The following is a 20,571-nucleotide window of genomic DNA, read 5'->3' as shown; positions in this document are numbered from 1 at the left end:
GAGGTAATTTATTATATTTCTATTATAATCATTTCAAATATAAATAAATAATCTGTTTAAAATATGCACTGACTGCATTCACAAACTCAAGTTTATATATGATATAACTTAATTTCTTGTATGCATTAGTAATTTTTTTAAGAGTTCCCAATTATTACGAGACTGGTATATGTAGCTCTTACATTTAGATTAGTTTATGGTCTTGGACAGCAAAACTGTGACGCCTATGTTTTATGTGTTTTTGTCGGATTATCAGACAGATAAAGTTATAACATGTCTTTAAAATCGCTGATACAATTTGAAAAATCAAAGTAATTAGCCCTCAATGGCATTTTATTAAGTTCTCCGCTTGTCATTAGAATACGTATTGTACGTATATTTTATTCTACTTTATCGATGTTTTATTTTTATTGACAAGGGAGGATAAATAGTTTGATTTACTGATAAGGCATTGAACGATCAAGGATATATATATACATATATTGATTACCCATTTAAAACGTACACAAATTTATTAAATTCGAATTTCTCTTTACTTATAATGTTATATAGAATGTGTGCGATCCACATACGCTAATCTAATGATTTTAAACAGAAAGAAATGTTAGGTTTCTTTGTATGTTTTGTTTTCCTAAACACAAAGTGGTATAGTGACTGCCTGTGTTGTTCCGACCTCAAGTATCAAATTCCTATTTATAGAATTATAATCCCTCAGAATTATCGCTGAGATACCGCAAGGGGTCGCTCTTAAACACTTTCTGTCTCTCCATACAGTTTATATATTTTTTAATTTTATTTTTACATTACAAATATCTATACTTCGGAAGCTAGCTGAGACAGCACTATTTGGTGACAATTCTTTATGTTTACATTGTTTTATTCTCTCACATTCAATAAACTAGTCCTATTATTCCAAAACGTAGGATAACACTAGTCACAAATAGGACAGAGTATATTATTTTGCAATATTTCAGCGTTCTCAAACTATCACACAAACCATCCATCTTACTTCCCATATTGCCTCCTGGTGAACAATGATTAAAGACTATCGTTTAATCAAATATCTATCGTTCGTACCACCACTTGGTAAGAACTTACATTTTCAGAGGGTTAGCAAGGCCTAGTTATTAACATTTGTTTTCCCTCATAATATAAACACTCTTTTGTACGGACTTAAAGCTACTGATAACTTACATTTTCAGATGGTTAGCGACGCCCAGAAGGAAAAAAAAAAAAAGTTATTAACATTTGTTTTTCGTCATAATATAAACACACTTTAGTACGGACTTAAAGTTACTGATAACTTACATTTTCAGATGGTTAGCGACGCCCAGTAGGAAAAAAACAAACAGTTATTAACATTTGTTTTTCGTCATAATATAAACACACTTTAGTACGGACTTAAACTACTGATATGATTTTGTAATGACTGATTAGGGAAGGGAGACTGAGGTGCATTTCTTGACTGTTATTAAATATGTACTTAAAATTGAATGTATTATTTTATTATTGTAGAATGTAGTCGTGTGACTGGAATATATTATAGAATATAGTTAGTTGTGTGGCTGGAATATATTATTTTTATTGCTGATTATAGTTGCATGACTAGAGTATATTGTTTTGATGTTGAGTATTATAGTTCTATGTCTCTGTTATATTGTTTTTTATTGAATATTATAGTTCTATGACTGCAATATATTATAATGTTACTGTTGAATATAGTTGTGTGATTGGAATACATTATTTACTTATGCCAATTATAAAACGCTAAAAATAAAGAACCATGTGAAGTCCATTCTTCACATAATTAGTAGCAAACACTGTAGAAAGAATAAACTGAACTTCATTCTTACAACACTATGACGTGGTGTGTAAAATAAAATAAACTTAACTTCATTCTTACAAAACTACAACGTGGTGTGTAAAATACAGTAAAATGAACTTCATTCTTACAACACTACAACGTTGTTGTAAAATAGAGTAAAATGAACTTCATTCTTACAACACAACAACATGGTGTGTAAAATAGAGTAAACTGAACTTCATTCTTACAACACTACAACGTGGTGTGTAAAATAGAGTAAACTGAACTTCATTCTTACAACACTACAACGTGGTGTGTAAAATAGAGTAAACTGAACTTCATTTTTACAACACAACAACATGGTGTGTAAAATAGAGTAAAATAAACTTCATTCTAACAACACAACAACGTAGTGTGTAAAATACAGTAAACTGAACTTCATTCTTACAACACAACAACGTAGTGTGTAAAATACAGTAAAATGAACTTCATTCTTACAACACTACAACGTGGTGTCTAAAATATGGTAAAATGAACTTCATTCTTACAGCACTACAACGTAGTGGGAAAATAGAGTAAAATGAACTTCATTCTTACAAAACTAGAACGTAGTGTGTAAAATAGGGTAAAATGAACTTCATTCTCACAGCATGATAATGTACTGTGCATATGATGTTTTCCTCTTAGTTTGGGAAACCTGAGATAACAATATCTTGTCAGTTTTATTAAATAGCTCTCATTTTTGTTGATATAAAGATTATATTATTCAAGATATTTCTATACTGTATATATATATCTAGTGTTTAGTTGTTATCAAGAGGGATATTTCTATACTGTATATATATATCTAGTGTTTAGTTCTTATCAAGAGGGATATTTCTATACTGTATATATATATATCTAGTGTTTAGTTGTTATAGGAAGAACTGTATTCTATTTCATGTATAGTTCATACAGCTTTATTAACATGAGTATGTTTAGATGTGCCCCCAGTGGCTCAGCGGTATGTCTGCGAACTTACAACGCTAAAAACCGGGTTTCGATACTCGTGGGGGGCAGAGCACAGATAGCCCATTGTGTAGCTTTGTGCTTAATTCAAAAACAACAAAACAAAAACAACGTTTACGTGCGTAATGAAATTAATACCGCAGTTTTGGTGTGAAAACAGTTCCGTATTAATACCAAAGTTTAGGTGTGAAAACAGTCCAGTATTAATATCATTATGGAATTTGATTTAACAAACTACCAGGCATTTTTCTCTTTCCAAGTTTCCATTGCTTTATGTATCTTATATGTATATGTACAAGCAAATTTTCTACTTACAATATATATATATGATAGAACACATGAAAAACAAGGCCTTTACACAAAGCTTAAGGAACTTACTACAGCGCCCTCTGAAGGACGGTTTTTATATTCACAATTCAAACTTGATCTTTGACCGGGTACTAATGCAATTCCCGTAATTTCTATGAATGTCTTAGAAGCTGAAACATAATTAAAAACAGCTCTCGATTTAAATGATCGTCTCTTCACCCACTGTCGTCAAACGTCCTAGTTTCATAATATTCCCCGTTATCTTCAGAGTTAGAACGCTAAATAACCCAGAGTTTCGTCGAAGCCCGCTACATGTATTAAAACACATTATTAAAGCATCACAGTCACGTAAGAGACTTATGTACAGACGTAAAGGACAACCGTTTCCATTTGGATAACTGAAACAATCACCAATATTGTAGGAACTTGTGTACACTGAAAACAGGGATGGTCCAACTTCCGTTCCAGTATATCCTTGCTGGCGAGCTTACAATATATGAACCTGGTGACGACATGTAGAATGTTTCTCCTCTTGATTTACTCAAGCTGTGTACAGTGTCCGGTGTCCTTCGTTCAATGTGGACACATAGCCAACTGTGCCGACGAGGTAGGTGGAAAGGAATACATTGGATAAGGAGCCATGATTGGTCCCAAGATCGGTCGACTACCATCGGCGGCGACGGAACTCAGATGTGCCGGAGGTGGAACTCCGGGAAGGAATGTAGCTGCGGACACCGGCAACCCGAAGCCAAAGTTGGGTAGGAGAGGTCTAGCAGACATCCGAAGTTTCTCTAGCTCGGCTTCCTTCAGTCTCTTTTCTTTCGCTCTTCTGTTCTGGAACCAGATCTTCACTTGAGTTTCTGTAAGATTCAAGGAGCTCGAGAACTCTGCACGTTCAGCGATAGACAGGTACTGTTTGGTCCGGAACTTTCTCTCCAGGGCCAACAGTTGCTGAGTGGTGAAAGGTGTCCGAGGTTTACGGTTGCTCTTGTGCTTCCGTAGCTGGCATTTAACAGTCGGTAGTTTAGGTGGTTCACCGGATTCTAATATAAAACAATAACAATACACGGCTTAGGTGGTTCACCGGATTCTAATATAAAACAACAAAAATACACAGCTTAGAACGTTCACCGGATTCTAATATAAAACAACAAAAATACACGGCCTAGAAAGTTCTCCGAACACCAATATAAAACAACAACAATACACGGCTTAGAGCGTTCACCGGATTCTGATATAAAACAACAAAAATACACGGCTTAGAAAGTTCTCCGAACACCAATATAAAACAACAAAAATACACGGCTTAGAAAGTTCTCCGAACACCAATATAAAACAACAAAAATACACGGCTTAGAAAGTTCTCCGAACACCAATATAAAACAACAACAATACACGGCTTAGAACGTTCGCCGGACGCTAATATAAAACAAGAACAACATACAGCTTAGAACGTTCACCTGATACTAATATAAAACAACAACAATACACGGCTCAGAAAGTTCACCGGACGCTAGTATAAACAAGAACAAAATACAGTTCAGAAAATTCACCGGACAAAAATGTAAAACAGCAACAATACACGGCTTAGAAGGTTCGCCGGACATTAATATAACACAATAACAATACACAGCTTAAAAGGTTCTCCGAACACTAATATAAAACAACAACAATATACAGCTTAGAACGTTCACCTGATATTAATATAAGATAACAACAATACACGGCTTAGAACTTTCACCAGACACTAATATAATACAATAATAATACACAGCTTAGAAAAATCACCTGATAGTAATATAAAACAACAATAATACACTGTTTAGAACGTTCACCTGACACTAATATAAGTCAACAACAATACGCGGTTTAGAATGTTCACGGGACACTAATATAACACAATAATAATACACAGCTTAGAACTTTAATCAAACACTAATATAAACGAATAACAATATGCTGTTTATAACCTTCACCGGACACTAATATAAAACAACAACAATACACTGTTTAGAATGTTCACCTGATACCAATATAAAACAATATAACACACGGCTTAGAACGTTCATCGTATACTAATATAAAACAACAAAAATATATAATTTAGAAGATTTTCCGGAATCTAAAGAAACATTAAAGTTTGTTTTTTTTATAATCTAGCACAAATGTATCCTGTTTCTATCGTTGTAAGTCTGCATTGTCACTGGGGGGCTACATTAGAAATACATGGTTTAGATGGTTCCCTGGATTTCTTTGGTAATGAAAAGGTGATTATAGTTTAAATGTCAAAAGTGTGTATTCTAACATACAAGTTTGCAAAACCCCAATACAACTACAACAATATTACACAAGAACTGGAATATATTTTTAGTGTTTACCTTCCTCTTTCAGGTACTAAACACAAATAGGTATTGAAAGTATTAGCGGATTTCTATTTGAAAGATTATTCAGTTCAAAGTAATTCAGTTTTGTATTTAAAGCTACACGTTGGTTCTCTGCACTAGCTGTCACAAACTTTACAGTTTAAGACTAGAGGGAAAACAGATAGTCATCACTGTTTCTTGGGCTAGTCTTTACTAACGAAAGATGGGTTTAACAGTCACATTATTCGCTACCATCATTAAATGGGCAAAATAATTCGGTAAAGGGGTTTCGATCCCACGACTATCAAATTGCCAGACGAGTCCCCTAACCACCAGACCATGCCAAGCCTTAACCAGAGAGCATATGTCGAAAAACCAGTAGTGTGAAACTATCTGTAAATAAGCCTTCAGGTGATGTTCCCCTTCCGGAAAGTATTTTTTTTTTTGCATATAATATAATTAAACCATCATTTAAATGAACAATAATAAGAATACTACTAATAATGAACAATATATCAGTTCTAGTGCTATAATTTATAAAGCTTTCGTCTTATTAACTATCCCACGACATTTGAAACTCCAAAGTTAACTAATTCTCTTATTGAAGTTGACAAACAGTAACAGTAAACTTGGATTTCTTATTAGTCATACTTTATACATCATGGTTACTGATTACTTCTTATTTGTTTACTTACCAGATAACAATTAAACACAAGTAATTTATTATCTTTGGTTGTAGTACAAGAGAACTGCTATCTTTAATCGGTGTCTTTATTGTAACTACATAAAATGAATATATAACATACTGGTGATTATATCACTCCATAACACCAGTACTTATACTTTATAATATGAGTAGTGCGTGTTTATAGGATTACTGCATAACATGTGTTTATGGAATTTCTTTATAATATTAGTGCCTGTTTATAGGATTACTACATAACACGTGTTTATGGAATTTCTTTATAATATTAGTGCCTGTTTATAGGATTACTACATAACACGTGTTTATGGGATTTCTTTATAATATTTGCGTGTTTATAATACTTAACACGTGTGGAATTTCTTTATAATATTAGTGCTGTTTATAGGATTACATAACACGTGTTTATGGGATTTCTTTATAATATGAGTAGTGCGTGTTTATAGGATTACTACATAACACGTGGGATTTCTTTATAATATGAGTAGTGCGTGTTTATAGGATTACTACATAACACGTGTTTATGGGATTTCTTTATAATATGAGTAGTGCGTGTTTATAGGATTACTACATAACACGTGTTTATGGGATTTCTTTATAATATGAGTAGTGCGTGTTTATAGGATTACTACATAACACGTGTTTATGGGATTATTACGTAACAGGCTAAGCACGTGTGTAGGATGGCATGTGCGTTACAACACAATTTTCCTGTTGAGAAACGTTACATGCGTGTTAACACTACTGTATATCACATGCGTTTGAGATTTCTCTACCACGTGCTAAGTTCACGTAAAGAATTTCTGTATAAGATATTGAAATGGGAACGTGTAGTTATGAGTGCCTCTTTAGACTTGCACTTTCAACGTTATTATTGATACGCCTATTTTCAGATGTTATTTTTATTTCAATTTATTAGTAACTTATCTAAACAATAACCATTCACCTTTGTGACCATATTGTATTACATTTAACATGTTAACAATAAACCTTATTGACTACAAGTAACACAAGAACATACCGCTAAAAGAAAGTGTAATTCAGACTTTATAATCCCCTGTAAGTTGACCCATCCCCCTAAGAGTTCTGCTATGGCTCGTATATAAAACATTTATTTTAACCTACAAAAAGTGTGATATTTACCACATGAGCTTTTCCAATTTTAAATTACCATAAATAAAAGGTATTATTTGGAACATTACAAAGTCTATCACTTTTAGGAGGGAAACAAAATATAAAGTGGAAACACGAATGTTTTTATGTATAAGTAATACTGGTATACTTGTTTATCTATAAATGTGGCGGTAAAACAGATCTGTGAATTCACAAAGTTTTATGAAAGAAAATGGATTTATTATATTTGCTTTTATCATAGAACTTTCTATTCTCTTTGATCTATATAAAAGATGTTAATAGTGTAATATAATAGGTTATAATAAAATCATATAGTTTACTTTTGTCAGTGTAAATTACGAAAATCACCAAATATAGTTTATTGTTTCAAACACGTGATTAACAGCATTAAAAAATGTGATAAAAATGTTCGACGAGTTCTAATAGGATACCTGGACTATGTAAGCTGAAAATCATGTTTTTGTTTGGTATGAATAACAATGTTAAGCCAGGACATACCTGACATGCTTTATTATTTCTTTCATAAATTTCAAAGGTACCCGTGACACCTTTCTCCCTATTGAATATAGATTCATTCCTTTATTGTGTCCACGTTAATTAACTATATATTTAGATAGCATCTCTTACTTGCGTAAAGGTTGTCTTTCCCTCATACCTATAAATTTTGTTGAATCAAGATGTAAGCTCAGATTGTTTGCTGTAGAAAAGAGACGTCATGTAAACATGGATTTAAAGACGAATGTTAAACTTCGTACATTGTCTTCGTCTAACCTAACAAAATACAATATGTGTAGAAAATCAATGTTCTATAACATTGACTTCCCTGCACTTCAAAATTACTATACATCTATATTTAAATTAGTAAACTTGTGTATTTAAAGACAGCGGAAGACTGAAGACGGTTTAAACTATGTAGAGATATGATTAATAGCTGTAACTCTTCGTAACTGTACTTATATTTTAATATTCGAAAACATTTCAAACACGTATATAACATTCCATGAGATTATAATTATAGATTACATATACTGTTAAAGTTATAGCTAACATCCATTGTTTACTTTATAGTATACTTATGTTATTTAGTTTATAGTTTAGACCTATTTTAGTTATAGTTTACATCTGTTGTTTATTTCACAGTTTACATCTGCTGTTTAGTTTATGTTGTACATCTTCTGTTTAGTTTATAGTGTACATTTGTTTAGTTTATGTTGTACATCTGTTGTTTAGTTTATAGTTTACATCTGTTGATTAGTTTACAGTTTACATCCATTGTTTAGTTTATAGTTTAGATCCATTTTAGTTGTAGTTTACATTCATTGCTTAGTTTATAGTTGACATCCATTGTTTAGTGTATAGCACACATCTGTTGTTTAATTTATAGTTTAGCTCCATTTCAGTTATAGTTTACATCCATTGTTTAGTTTATAGTATACGTCGGTTCTTTAGTTTATAGTGTACATCTGCTGTTTAGTTTATAGTGTACATCTGTTGTTTAGTTTATAGTTTACATCTGTTGTGTAGTTTATAGTGTACATCTGTTGTTTAGTTTATAGTGTACATCTGTTGTTTAGTTTATAGTGTACATCCATTGTTTAGTTTATAACTTACATCCGTTGTTTAGTTTATAGTGTAAATCCATTGTTTAGTTTATAGTTTACATCTGTTGTTTAATTTATAGTGTACATCTGTTGTTTAGTTTATAGTGTACATCCATTGTTTAGTTTATAACTTACATCCGTTGTTTAGTTTAGTGTAAATCCATTGTTTAGTTTATAGTGTACATCTGTTGTTTAGTTTATAGTGTACATCCATTGTTTAGTTTATAACTTACATCCGTTGTTTAGTTTATAGTGTAAATCCATTGTTTAGTTTATAGTTTACATCTGTTGTTTAATTTATAGTGTACATCCATTGTTTAGTTTATAGTATACATATGTTGTTTAGTTATAGTTTATATCCATTGTTTAGTTTGTAGTGTATACCTGTTGTTTAGCTATAGTTTACATCCAATATTTAGTTTATAGTGTACATCTGTTTAGTTTATAGTTTGGTTCAATTTTAATTGTAGTTCACATCCATTGTTCAGTTTACAGTGCACATTTATTGTTTAGTTTATAGCGTACATTAATTGTTTAGTTATTGTGTACATTAATTGTTTAGTTTATAGTGCACATCTATTGTTTAGTTTATAGTGTACATGCATTGTTTAGTTATAGTTTGTATCCATTGTTTAGTTTATAGTGTACATCTGTTGTTTAGTTTATAGTGTACATGCATTATTTAGTTTATAGTGTACATGCATTGTTTAGTTATAGTTTGTATCCATTGTTTAGTTTTTAGTGTACATCTGTTGTTTAGTTTATAGTTTAGAACCATATAGCTTACTTATATTGTATTATAATGGCTGTATTATAGGAATATTCGCTTCCATCTGAGTTATTTAATTTCCTGTTTCGTTTTATGTCACAAAGTTTGAAACTTTAGGCTTATTTACATATAATTTTGTAATTTATTTATACTTTGTTCTATTTGAAACAAAGAGGCATAACTTGAAACTATCTATTGCATCGTGTAAAATAAAAACGATGGTAAATAGGTGTCTCTATAAGGAAACATAAACAAAAGGTCCACTACAAATGTACAGAACGAGTTGAAGATGTTAGGTTAGTTAGACAATTTAATGATAACAAATATCGTCATGAGTCGCAACAAACACTTGTTAGTCGTGACTAAAAACCTCGTAATTAACAGACAAACTCCACGAAGGTCACAAACATCCAGTTTCTTAGAAAAGTCGTCCACACAACAACCTTACCACACAGTTCATCCTTCACTATAATCAAGTCTCTAAGGTTTTGGTAATGAACATCTAAAATAACCCAAACTTCGAGAACCACGTTTCTGTTGAGTAATGTAATTTATGTTAAAAGTAACGCCATTCTTTTGACCATAGCGCTTCCCTTGTTGTAGTGCAGTAACAACAAAAGTTAGGCCCATAATAACCTCCCTACTATTGTAGCTTCCGAGTTACAGACCGAGGCGCCAGATAGAACATGATTAGGTCAAGTAATTACGAAGGTCGATAGGTCAAACTGTTCTTAACAAATAATGTACATCAACGTTTTAAAAATATTGCTTGCACGGTGATCAATACACCAGAATATAGACTGACACCCCTTTTGTGTTGGCGTTCCTCATTTTATGACGCTATAACAAAAACGGAAATATTATTGACAGGATCGTGGCCTGGACTACTCTCCAGGAGATCAGGCAGATATCTTCATTACCTGCCACCATGACGAAGCGTAAAGGTTCGTGCCTGACATGCAAGGCACCAATTATACTTTATACAACTCGATGAAAGTCCAATAATACTTCAATGTGTTTGTATGGAAATTAGGGTTCGCGTGTTTGAGCACTCCGCCCCCTAGCGCCTTTACACCACATTTCCCCCGGACACACAATAATTCCGCACTTTTCTACCTAACTACAGGAAACGTGGAATTAATGGGCTACAAGACACGGAAAATATGGAGGATACGATCTTTATTTGTGTGTTATATTGATAGAGAGAAACGTTTACATATCAGTCTCTCCTAGTGGTAATCACGAACAACTGATATTATACCGATATTGAAAAAAAACAAGTGTTAAATTTCACGTTTTCTGGTAGCACTTCCGTTCTCTGTTGTTCTTTGGACACACTGACTATACTTACTTAGTGCACGTGAGTCACTAGCCACACTGTATTTTTATAGAATTCCCTCCCATTCTATATAAAATGACCTGGTCACATTTTATAGAGCAAAAAACAACACAGAAATCAATGAACCTGCGATGTGCATGAATCGTTTGTGATTAATGTTTCCGGATTTTAATTAATGTTATAATTTTCAGAGCGCCGTACTTCGCCCACTTTGTTAACCATTGTACAAGTTGATGAGTTTTTCGTTTTTAAATAAAGAAATCGAAACTTTCCTATCGAGGAATAGTTATTTAGAACGGCTCTTGTTTGAGCACGAGGACAGAAACAACAACACAAATGACTACATCCGGTCTCAACTTGTTTCCATTTCAATAGTCTTGGATGATGTAAAAATACTCTGAATTGTCTATTGGTTTTCCCTGGGGCTAAGATATCATGTTCATGATAACATTTTATTAAAATAATTGAGAAATAATAAACAAAAACTATTCTCAACTGTTGCATTCTTCAGGATCTCGACTTCTGTAGCTTTAATAATGATAAGGTCATCCAACGTTTTTTTATAATCAAAATCCAACAAATATTTCAAGAGTTAAGACTTAACTTATACAGACCTTAACAAGAACCGTCAGATGACTAAGTATCGAATCTAACTTCCTTACTATCTAACACTATACATAAGACACGTTGAATTACAGAAATTAACTTGCAGTCGTGGAATAATACACTTGGAACGGTTGATAATTGAAGGTAGCACACGCCAACGGAATGTTTATAACACGAACTTAACTTAATCTAACGAGATGTTTAAAACAGGAACTTAACACAAGCTAACGAAATGTTTAAAACAGGAACTTAACACAAACTAACGAGATGTTTGAAACAGGAACTTAACAGAGGCTAACGGAATGTTTAAAAGAGGAACTTAACACAAGCTATCGAGATGTTTAAAACAGGAACTTAACACAAGCTAACGAAATGTTTAAAACAGGAACTTAACACAGGCTAACGGAATGTTTAAAAGAGGAACTTAACACAAGCTAACGAGATGTTTAAAACAGGAACTTAACACAGGCTAACGGAATGTTTAAAACAGGAACTTAACATAGGCTAACGGAATGTTTGAAACAGGAACTTAAGACTTAACTTATACAGACCTTAACAAGAACCGTCAGATGACTAAACATCGAATCTAACTTCCTTACTATCTAACACTATACATAGACTTAACACACGTAGAATTACAGAAATTAACTTGCAGTCGTGGAATAATACACTTGGAACGGTTGATAATTGAAGGTAGCACACGCCAACGGAATGTTTATAACACGAACTTAACTTAATCTAACGAGATGTTTAAAACAGGAACTTAACACAAGCTAACGAAATGTTTAAAACAGGAACTTAACACAAACTAACGAGATGTTTGAAACAGGAACTTAACAGAGGCTAACGGAATGTTTAAAAGAGGAACTTAACACAAGCTATCGAGATGTTTAAAACAGGAACTTAACACAAGCTAACGAAATGTTTAAAACAGGAACTTAACACAGGCTAACGGAATGTTTAAAAGAGGAACTTAACACAAGCTAACGAGATGTTTAAAACAGGAACTTAACACAGGCTAACGGAATGTTTAAAACAGGAACTTAACATAGGCTAACGGAATGTTTAAAACACGAACTTAACACAAGCTAACGAAATGTTTAAAACAGGAACTTAACACAGGCTAACAGAATGTTTGAAACAGGAACTTAACACAGGCTAACGGAATGTTTGAAACAGGAACTTGACACAGGCTAACGGAATGTTTCAAACACGAACTTAACACAAGCTAACGAAATGTTTAAAACAGGATCTTAACACAAGCTAACGAAATGTTTGAAACAGGAACTTAACACAAGCTAACGGAATGTTTAAAACACGAACTTAACACAAGCTAACGAAATGTTTAAAACACGAACTTAACACAAGCTAACGGAATGTTTAAAACAGGAACTTAACACAAGCTAACGGAATGTTTGAAACAGGAACTTAACACAAGCTAACGAAATGTTTAAAACAGGAACTTAACACAAGCTAACGAGATATTTGAAACAGGAATTTAACAAAAGCTAACGAGATGTTTGAAACAGGAATTTAACACAAGCTAACGAAATATATATAACACGAACTTAACACAAGCTAACGAAATGTTTAAAACAGGATCTTAACACAAGCTAACGAAATGTTTAAAACAGGAACTTAACACAAGCTAACGAGATGTTTGAAACAGGAATTTAACACATGCTAACGAAATATTTAAAACAGGCCGTTTCGGAAAACACTTTCCTTCGGGTGCTGTTACTTATAAAGCAAAACAACCTCATTGGCCGAAACGTTGCGATCAAATGAAGATGTTTATTAAAATCGGATGCACATCCACTGTTTCAACATCAATAATGGTTACTTCGTAGCACGGGCACATTTTGAGCTAGAATGATGTTCAGTTAACAACATTTGAAACTACTGTATTTCATCATTCAGATAACTACTCTTCAAACTACTGTATTTCATCATTCAGATAACTACTCTTCAAACTACTGTAATTCATCATTCAGATAACTACTCTTGAAACTACTGTAATTCATCATTCAGATAACTACTCTTGAAACTACTGTAATTCATCATTCAGATAACTACTTTTCAAACTACTGTAATTCATCATTCAGATAACTACTCTTCAAACTGCTGTAATTCATCATTCAGATAACTACTGTAATTCATCATTCAGTTAACCACACTTCAAACTGCTGTAATTCATCATTCAGATAACTACTTTTGAAACTACTGTAATTCATCATTCAGTTAACCACACTTCAAACTACTGTAATTCACCATTCAGATAACTACTCTTCAAACTACTGTAATTCACCATTCAGTTAACCACACATGAAACTACTGTATTTCATGATTCACGTAACCACAGTTGAAACTACTGTGTTTCATCATTCAGTTAACTACACTTTTAACTACTGTATTTCACCATTCAGCGAGCCACACTTTAAACTGCTGTATTTCATGATTCAGCTAACCACACTTGAAACTACTGCTGTTAAGAATTCAGCTAACTAACTTCAAACTGCTGTATTTCACCATTAAGCTAATCACACTTAAAACTACCGTGGTTCACCATTCAGCTAATAACACTTGAAACTGCTATATTTTATGATTTAGTTAACCACACTTGAAACTACTGTATTTCATCATTCAGTAACCACAACTGAAACAACTGCAGTTAACGATTCACAAAAACACACATGAAACTACTAAGTTCACCATTCGTTTGCTACACTTGAAACTACTGTGTTTTATGATTCAGCTAACCACACTTACAACTGCTGTAGATAATCATGGCTCGAATGTTGTTTGGAAGGACTCAGACCCATGTGTGAATCACCTGTTACATACCCCTCTACCAAGAGAAACACCAACTAGCAAGTTTAGGTCATCACCACGTACTAATTTATACAATATCAAAAACATGAATTAACAGGCTTAGATCGCCACAACGTACTACTGAATACACTACAAGAAACATGAACTAACAGGTTTAGGTTGTCACAACGTATTACTGTATACACTACAAGAAACATGAACTAACAGGTTTAGGTTGTCACAACCTACAACTGTATACACTACAAGAAACATGAACTAACAGGTTTAGATCGCCACAACGTACTACTGAATACACTACAAGAAACATGAACTAACAGGTTTAGGTTGTCACAACGTATTACTGTATACACTACAAGAAACATGAACTAACAGGTTTAGGTTGTCACAACATACTACTGTATACACTACAAGAAACATGAACTAACAGGTTTAGGTTGTCAAAACGTATTACTGTATACACTACAAGAAACATGAACTAACAGGTTTAGGTTGTCACAACGTACTACTGTATACACTACAAGAAACATGAACTAACAGGTTTAGGTTGTCACAACCTACTACTGTATACACTACAAGAAACATGAACTAACAGGTTCAGGTTGTCACAACGTACTACTGTATACACTACAAGAAACATGAACTAACAGGTTTAGGTTGTCACAACGTACTACTGTATACACTACAAGAAACATGAACTAACAGGTTTAGGTTGTCACAACGTACTACTGTATACACTACAAGAAACATGAACTAACAGGTTTAGGTTGTCACAACGTACTACTGTATACACTACAAGAAACATGAACTAACAGGTTTAGGTTGTCACAACGTACTACTGTATACACTACAAGAAACATGAACTAACAGGTTTAGGTTGTCACAACGTACTACTGTATACACTACAAGAAACATGAACTACAGGTTTAGGTTGTCACAACGTACTACTGTATACACTACTAACAGGTTTAGGTTGTCACAAGAAACATGAACTAACAGGTTTAGGTTGTGTACTGTATACACTACAAGAAACATGAACTAACAGGTTTAGGTTGTCACAATATTACTGTATACACTACAAGAAACATGAACTAACAGGTTTAGGTACTGTATACACTACAAGAAACATGAACTAACTTACTGTATACACTACAAGAAACATGAACTAACAGGTTTAGGTTGTCACTAACAGGTTTAGGTTGTCACAATACTACTGTATACACTACAAGAAACATGAACTAACAGGTTTAGGTTGTCACAACGTATTACTGTATACACTACAAGAAACATGAACTAACAGGTTTAGGTTGTCACAACGTACTACTGTATACACTACAAGAAACATGAACTAACAGGTTTAGGTTGTCACAACGTACTACTGTATACACTACAAGAAACATGAACTAACAGGTTTAGGTTGTCACAACGTACTACTGTATACACTACAAGAAACATGAACTAACAGGTTTAGGTTGTCACAACGTATTACTGTATACACTACAAGAAACATGAACTAACAGGTTTAGGTTGTCACAACGTACTACTGTATACACTACAAGAAACATGAACTAACAGGTTTAGGTTGTCACAACGTACTACTGTATACACTACAAGAAACATGAACTAACAGGTTTAGGTTGTACAAGAAACATGAACTAACAGGTTTAGGTATTACTGTATACACTACAAGAAACATGAACTAACAGGTTTAGGTTGTCACAACGTACTACTGTATACACTACAAGAAACATGAACTAACAGGTTTAGGTTGTCACAACCTACTACTGTATACACTACAAGAAACATGAACTAACAGGTTTACTACAAGAAACATGAACTAACAAGTTTAGGTTGTCACAACGTACTACTGTATACACTACAAGAAACATGAACTAACAGGTTTAGGTTGTCACAACGTACTACTGTATACACTACAAGAAACATGAACTAACAGGTTTAGGTTGTCACAGCGTACTACTGTATACACTACAAGAAACATGAACTAACAGGTTTAGGTTGTCACAACGTACTACTGTATACACTACAAGAAGCATGAACTAACAGGTTTAGGTTGTCACAGTGTACTACTGTATACACTACAATAAACATGAACTAACAGGTTTAGGTTGTCACAACGTACTATTGTATACACTACAAGAAACATGAACTAACAGGTTTAGGTTGTCACAACGTACTACTGTATACACTACAAGAAACATGAACTAGCAGGTTTAGGTTGTCACAGCGTATTACTGTATACACTACAAAAAACATGAACTGACAGGTTTAGGTTGTCACAACGTACTACTGTATACACTACAAGAAACATGAACTAACAGGTTTAGGTTGTCACAGTGTACTACTGTATACACTACAAGAAACATGAACTAACAGGTTTAGGTTGTCACAGCGTACTACTGTATAGAGTACAACCAACCTGAACTAATACGTTAGGTCGTCACAACAAACGTGCGGTTTACATTAGAAATAATTCACTCTAACTATAATAACGAACCTACATATGTAACATATAAACTCTCGTATTTATGAATTTCCCTGAAAAGTCTATTTTTTAAAAGTTTAATGTTGAGATGATGCAACGAGTGTGTGTACCAAGTGTACCATCAATACATATACACAATGTGTGTACCAAGTGTACCATCAATACATATACACAGTGTGTGTACCAAGTGTACCATCAATACATATACACAGTGTGTGTACCATCAATACATATACACAGTGTGTGTACCATCAATACATATACACAGTGTGTGTACCGTCAATACATATACACCATCAACAAGAAATATTTTATAAGTATATTGCAGAATAACTCGTGGTCTGTCTGCACGAGGCTAGTTTGATCATAATGACTTGGCTGACCTATTATTCTCGTAAGAGATTTTGTTAGAAAGCAATACAGTCAGAAATATATGAAGAGCTAATGTTGAAAACTTTGAGATTAGATATCTAAGGGGTTGTTTGTCTGTCGTTAAATAAAACTATACAGTTAGTTGTTAGAAAGCAATACAGTGTGAAATATATGAAGAGCTAATGTTGAAAATTTTGAGATTAGATATCTAAGGGGTTGTTTGTCTGTCGTTAAATAAAACTATACAGTTAGTTCACCTAATCTTAGGGTACGTATATATAGTTATAGTGGTTACATACCATGCTTATCTATGTTACGTCCATATATAACAATAATTGCAACGGTTACCATGATAGGTTATGTAACACGGTTATTGGCAGTGACTAATTATTTCTTAATCACAAGCGGTGCAAAGAGAGGTCGCATAACCACTGAGCTTCCAAGGTTTTAATAATAAAACATTCAAAACAATGGAATGCTATTGTTACGTGGAAAAACAAAACAAAACTGGAGACTGTGCTTACTTGATTTTATATTTAGAACTTCTAATTTATAAGGACTCACTTGTGCATGGCGATAAATTTCGTGACGTGTGTATCCACGGAAAGGCTGAGAGTGGAGATCCCCAGGCTACAGGGTGAGAAACGGGAACTTCTGGGACAAAGTTAACCGGCTTTGGCATGCCATTCGATGCAACTGTCCGGAAACCTGGAACGCCGCTGGTAGCTTTCGTTTTGTCAATGTCAAGCAGGCCGTCTACTGTAAAACCCCTCGCCAAGGTTAAGCCGACCTTCGGAGAAGAGACGGACTGGGGTAACATAGGGCCCACAGCTGACGTTGGAGTTGGAACGTGCTCGGGGCTTGAGGCCGGGGAACGATCCGGGTCGCTTTCTCTGTCGTCGGCCAGTAATGACTCTACAGAGAACGATATTACTCGATTTGAAGATTCGCGAACCTTGGATTTCGGACTGGAGAAATCCGACTTGGCACTAGTGGAAAGAAGTTTGGAAAGTGTGTCTGCCGAGGTAGATTTACTCGCCATATTAGTTTCAGGCATAGAACTGAACTGCATGACCGACATTTATATCTGCTGAGTGAGGAGAAAGTATGAGAAATATATTAGTTACTTCTAGTTACCACTAGAGACATAATTTGAGGGTCATCACTTGAAGACGAGAGTCCAGATTGTTTTAAAGTCTAGGACAGTGATACCCGTCTCTTTGATAAACCTGTGATGTCTAATAACCCACTAGGAATTTCTCCTACTCGCTGGGCGAAAAACGATCTTCTTGCTGTATGAGTCTTGAAACTCTATGTATTCTACCTGAATAGACTCTCTTGGTGATTCCAATTTGGAACTAACTAGTAGGCGTGGTAGTGTCAAAGGTGTCCGTTCTGATTGGTTTTAGGTGCACTGACGTTAATAAGCCACGCCCATTACACGCCTGATACCAAGCGGTGTGGGAACCAGGGCTGATCATGTGAGCGCTTGTTCACTTGAGCCATATTAGCTTCATCGCATCCCGATTAACTTACTATCAGTCATGATTTGTCAGTGACTGGAGGCAGGGGCCATCTGAATATTAACCCACGTGATAAGTGTTTGGTAAATTTATCCAGTTTCATGGAGAATCAGGTGACAATTTATTTTTGTTTTCATTTCAACAAAACTAAAACAACTGCTTGCTAGCACAGTAAACTTACTGCATGAAGTGTTTTAAACATTATGGCTTATCAAGCCAATCCTAATTATAGTTCGAATTTCACCAGTGAGTTATTGTTTCCGAGTGTGACATGAATACAGGTATATATAAAATACTAGTTGTTTTTTTTAATTATTCGTTGAGATTAAAATAACAAAATAAAAAACATTGCTTTATCAGTGGTCACTTTCAGTGACATATTACATTAATGTAAACTTGATACTTATTTTGAACGCCGTTATTGACCACGAACCTTATGAACATCTTTCCTTGTGTTCGTTACTTCAGGTGTAGGGGCTGTTACACTGGTTGGACAATGAAACTAACGACTTGCACGTGATCGGGGTTTCGTCGCAGCTTTAAATTTGAGATTCCCTGTCAAACCCTCGAGGCAAGTTGGAGCTCCCGACGTTCTGGGCGTGCAAGAAGGTTTTGTTGTCTCTCAATAAGCTAATTAAATGGGGACGTGGGGCACTCCCTTTTCGGCAACTCTGAACCTAATATACTAAGGAAAGTGTTTTTCTTTAGACAAAATATAAAAATTAGGCACAAAACGATAAAAGTTTATGGCACTTTTTGGATTGAAGGTTATCACGTGACGTATTCAGGTTTACAACTGTTATACAAATAACATATAAAACAAATGAACGTAGTAGCCACGTGTTACGAAACAACTAAATGTATGTAATTACGTGCTGAGAAAACTTAATGTACCCTTGCGATAGAAATAAGTAAAAGTAATAGGAAAACAGTAATTGCATGTAGTCACGTGACACGAAACCAGAGAACGTATGAAATCTTTTAATGATCCTGTTTTACTAAGACTTATTTCCTGGGGCTACAAAGTTTTATTGAAAACAGTTAGAATTAAAACTTCGTTTCTTACACAATAAGCTACATGTCTATTACAGGTATTGGAACCTGGTTTTTATCCTTAAGCCTTTAGGCTTGCCGCTGATCCACTGGTAAGCTCGACGTAAACTAGTTTTACGCCAGTAAATTGAAACAAATTTCTCTTAACTGAAGATTTTTAGTGAAGAGCACCTAGTCCTAGTACGTAGCGTAAAACAATGATAGAACAGAGCACCTAGTCCTAGTACGTAGCGTAAAACAATGATAGAAAAAAGCGCCTAGTCCTAGTACGTAGCGTAAAACAATGATAGAACAGAGCACCTAGTCCTAGTAGTTAGCATAAAACAATGATAGAACAGAGCATCTAGTCCTAGTACGTAGCATAAAACAATGATAGAACAGAGCACCTAGTCCTAGTACGTAGCATAAAACAATGATAGAACAGAGCACCTAGTCCTAGTAGATAGCATAAAACAATGATAGAACAGAGCACCTAGTCCTAGTAGATAGCACAAAACAATGATAGAACAGAGCACCTAGTCCTAGTAGATAGCACAAAACAATGATAGAACAGAGCACCTAGTCCTAGTAGATAGCATAAAACAATGATAGAACAGAGCACCTAGTCCTGGTAGATAGCATAAAACAATGATAGAACAGAGCACCTAGTCTTAGT

At 34.2% G+C, this 20,571-nt stretch overlaps 1 protein-coding gene across 1 annotated transcript; it reads right to left on the bottom strand.

Moving 5' to 3' along the window:
- Positions 1 to 3,005: 3,005 nt before the first annotated feature.
- LOC143223786 (homeobox protein MSX-3-like) lies at positions 3,006 to 18,896 on the bottom strand. Its single transcript, XM_076452213.1, has 2 exons — positions 17,905 to 18,896; positions 3,006 to 4,164 (listed from the first exon to the last, which is right to left on the bottom strand). The coding sequence occupies exons 1-2, from the start codon at positions 18,419 to 18,421 to the stop codon at positions 3,695 to 3,697; spliced, it is 987 nt and encodes a 328-aa protein (XP_076308328.1). The 5' UTR covers positions 18,422 to 18,896; the 3' UTR covers positions 3,006 to 3,694.
- Between the last annotated feature and the right edge of the window lie 1,675 nt (positions 18,897 to 20,571).

This window comes from Tachypleus tridentatus, chromosome 8 (assembly GCF_004210375.1).
Source record: "Tachypleus tridentatus isolate NWPU-2018 chromosome 8, ASM421037v1, whole genome shotgun sequence".
In the NCBI taxonomy this organism is placed as follows: domain Eukaryota; kingdom Metazoa; phylum Arthropoda; class Merostomata; order Xiphosura; family Limulidae; genus Tachypleus; species Tachypleus tridentatus.
Note: the sequence above shows the minus strand (reverse complement) of the source record. Positions and strands in the feature narration are given on the sequence as shown.

Excerpts from the sequence above, each read along its gene's own strand:
- LOC143223786 (XM_076452213.1), bottom strand. The coding sequence starts at position 18,421 with ATGTCGGTCATGCAGTTCAGTTCTATGCCTGAAACTAATATGGCGAGT. Across the intron at positions 4,165-17,904 it reads AAATTTATCGCCATGCACAA|AATCCGGTGAACCACCTAAA; the intron begins GTGAGTCCTTAT and ends GTTTTATATTAG.